This window comes from Rhagoletis pomonella, unplaced genomic scaffold (genome assembly GCF_013731165.1).
Source record: "Rhagoletis pomonella isolate Grant_MI unplaced genomic scaffold, Rhpom_1.0 Rhpom_scaffold_04620, whole genome shotgun sequence".
In the NCBI taxonomy this organism is placed as follows: domain Eukaryota; kingdom Metazoa; phylum Arthropoda; class Insecta; order Diptera; family Tephritidae; genus Rhagoletis; species Rhagoletis pomonella.
In genome coordinates this window covers 1-3,716 of record NW_023463169.1, presented here as the reverse complement: position 1 = coordinate 3,716, position 3,716 = coordinate 1, and the positions used below count along the sequence as shown (strand labels likewise).

General features: G+C 40.2%; 1 protein-coding gene across 1 annotated transcript; it reads left to right on the top strand.

The window, feature by feature from the left end:
* Positions 1-1,988: 1,988 nt before the first annotated feature.
* LOC118754782 (peritrophin-1-like) lies at positions 1,989-3,705 on the top strand (the record flags this gene model as incomplete). Its single annotated transcript, XM_036489661.1, has 3 exons — positions 1,989-2,209; positions 2,303-2,391; positions 3,313-3,705. Coding segments are annotated over exons 1-3 (486 nt in total), but the record flags the coding sequence as incomplete, so codon positions are not given.
* Between the last annotated feature and the right edge of the window lie 11 nt (positions 3,706-3,716).

The window sequence follows — 3,716 nt, the reverse complement described above, 5'->3', positions numbered from 1 at the left end:
TGGGCGAACTTCTAGAAAGACTTAAAGGGAATGGCTTTAATGCATATGGATATGCTGATGACCTTGTCATCTACGTGGTAGGCTGGGATGAGGAGACCTTAAGCTCCAGATTGCAGTCTGCTTTAAACGTAACCGTAGGATGCTGTGCTGAAAAGGGCCTGCCAATTAACCCAATGAAGTCTCATCGTCCCATTTACCAAAATAAGGAAGGCCAACTTGACCAAACCCAAGTTGTGCAGGACAGAGATTGAGTTCTCACAAGAGGCCAAATATCTAGGCGTAATACTAGATGAGAGACTAAACTAGAACTCGCATCTCAATAAAGCCACGAGAGCATTTTATGCTTGTCAAAGGCTTCATGGTAAGACGTAGGGAATATCCTCGAAATTAACGTATTGGCCATTCAATACGGTGATAAAACCGATTGCCACCTATGCGGTACTGGCCTGGTGGCCAAAAGCCAAGCAGGAAACCTCTAAAGTCACTCTGTGTAAGTTCCACCGCCTAGTTTGTGTGGCCATAACGGCGGCTATGCGCTCGTGCCCGACAGAGGCGCTTGGTGTCATCACAGGCATGCCGCCTCTAGCCACACTTATAGAGAAAGAGGCTTGCTGGAGCGCCCTGAGGCTACCGAACCTAAGTAGCTTGCAGAGTGGGGACTTTAGGGGTCGTTTGGGTGTCCTAAACCACTAATAAATGATCCCATTGTAAAACTCACAGACTCAATGCTACCGAAGCTGACCTTTACAAAGCCCTACAAGATAATAATACCTGAAAGGGATACCTGTAAAACGATAATCGCCATGTTCGGCGAGGGAACTCAAGTCTGGTACACTGATGGTTCGAAACTTGAGGGTGGGATTACTGGGGCCGGCGTATATGGACCTAGGTTTCAAAAAAGCGTCCCGATGGGCTTATACCCTACCATATTCCAGGCGGAAATTGAAGTCTGTGTCCACGAATGTCTTCGTAGAAGGACAAATGCGGTAAAATAAATAACATGTCGGATAGCCAGGCAGCGTTAAGAGCACTTTACTCTTGTAAAACGGTGTCAAAGATAGTAGACAGTTGCAAAAAGGTACAGATCAGACCAGGAGCCAGTAACAGAGTAACCCTATGGTGGGTACCGGGTCATGAGGGATTCGATGATAACGAAAGGGCTGACACTCTAGCGAAAATCGGTGCCCAACGGAGCCTAATCGGCCCTCAGCCTTTCTTTGGTCCATCCAAAGGATACACAGCAGAGCTCCTAAGGGGATGGGAGGACTTTCAAGTTACAACCCAATGGTGCTCGACAAAGGGTAATAGGTAGTCCAAAAGATGCATTACTCCCTCTTGAGGAATCTCTGGACGGCTGCTAAATCTTAGCATAGAGGGTTTAAGAACACTGCAGGCTGAGGTAGCGTCTGCACAAGATGGGACTCTCTGAGGAGACGAACTGCAGGTTTTGTGGGCTAGAGGATGAAGCCTAGGAGCATATACTATGTGATTGCGAGCGTATAACTCGACTCAGATTTATATACCTTGGAGAGCGCATATCGTCTCCATCCAGAATCTGGAATATGACACCCTCTAAAGTGCTTAATTTCATTAACAGCCTAAGGTTGGAGTGACTTGATAAGGGTTAGCACAATAGATCTAGCTAGGTCGCAGCGCTATATAATCTGGCTCAGAAGCACAACAGGAGAAGAAGGGAAAGCTCGTTACCGAAAACCGCGAGATGATTCAGGAGGAAATAATCGAAAAGTGTGCTGAAAATCGGAGACGTTTGTTATTAGCGTAAAAATTATAAAATAAAAAAATATATCAAAAAAATTAACAAGAATATTTCGTTTTGCCCCTCATATCAAATCCAGGCTACGCTCTTGTTTGGGGCAAACAATAAAGTTCATATAAATACCAGTAGACATCCGCAGTATAGTTATCGTATACAATGTGTGAAATAAAACCTTATAAAAATAGGATCAGATGTATTTCCCCTTAGCCATTATTGACTGAAACACACATGAAAAGTTCAAGGTAAACTTTATCGATTATCAGTTAAATCACATTGTATTCCGATACCTAAGCAAATCTGAAGTATGTGCATACAATAGTTGGCAAGTACTGAGACCTTCTGCCTTGCTGACTAAGCTATAAATGTGAAGAAGCTTATTGGAAAATCAGTAGTAACATTGCCCACATTCGCATCGAAAGATTAGAGCAATGGGTGGGTTTAAGAAATATCTACATATCTATCGAACAGAAAAAAATAAAAATATTATAAATAATTAAATTATCGCACTTGGTTTCTTCCAATCAGCTTGCAAATTTAGCGCTTCGCAAACAAATCTGCTGTCTTTAATGATCTTTAGTTTATGGATCGCAACGGCTGTGACCTTGAATGAAAGGGTTTGTACTTAGTGTCATTTTATATATGTACATAGTTACAATTAGTGTTGCCAGAATTTTCTCAGCGATCCAACTAAATGGACAAAAAAAAGAACTAAAAAAAGCCAAATGAAAAAATTTCAAAGCTTAAAAAGGCTAAAAGTGTAAAGACAACTATTCAAATGTTTTATTTGTTTTCTTTTTTCCCAAAAAAAAACAGCAAAATAGGTACATATTTCTTACAGCCAATAACAAATTAAAGAGTATTTGCATGATTTCTTGATTAAAAAAGCAGATACTGGACAATTGCTCAATTGTGAAAAGTTCTGGGCGGAGGCTGCTCTTCCGAGAAACTGCTTGAGCTTGTATTGTCTGCCTTGATAATATTCCCTTGGGGTGCGGGCATATCAGCTTTCTTAAAATATCTATTGAATAGTAAATGTTAATTATTAAATTTGATAATTTATAACTTTATACATTTCCATATTTCAGCAATTTTGCAAATATTCAACTATAATCGATTATTTGTCCCCTCAAACAGAGTTAAGGGCGTTCATCGCTTTTTACAATTTTATGAAGATTAATTGAGCCGTGTTTTATTCGTACAATATTTTTTGTTTGGATTTTCCTTAATTTAGAAAAAAGCTAGAAAGAGCAAAAAGATTTTCCGAAAAAGCTAAAAAAAAACCAGCAGCCAAATTGGAATTTTTCTAGCTGGCAAATAGTTAAAATGGCAACACTGGTTACAACAAAAGAAAAACATGCCTGTCTGTTTAATGTTGGATTGATCCAATATGTATGCAATTTCTTGAACAGCCTGGCTCTGGTAATTATTACTTTTACTAATTCAACTCATTACTATTAACACTTTTATAAGTATCTAACTTAATAAATATTTTCTGTTAATTCATATACATACATATATGCATTACAAACATACAGCTTGAACAACCCTTCCGCCACCCCGATTGCCCACTTGCCGAAGATCCTATGCACCCAATACAATTGCCTTACCCCAGCGATTGCCACAAGTATTACACTTGCAAAAATGGGTATGCCTACGCAATGCTGTGTCAGAACGAGCTACAATGGAGTGTGACAACCTATCGCTGTGATTTTCCTTCCGTCGCGAAATGTAATAACACTCATGCCAATCCAATTGATACAACCGGTGGTGGCGCATTTCCCGCATCTGAAGGCGTTATATTCAAGACAGATGCCAAGGATTGCAACAGGTTTTACAGTTGTATGCCGATGCGTTGCCCTCCCTCCCAGTATTGGAATGGAATGTTAAATCGCTGTGATTCACCACAAAATACCATTTGCGATGCTTCTGCACAAATGTG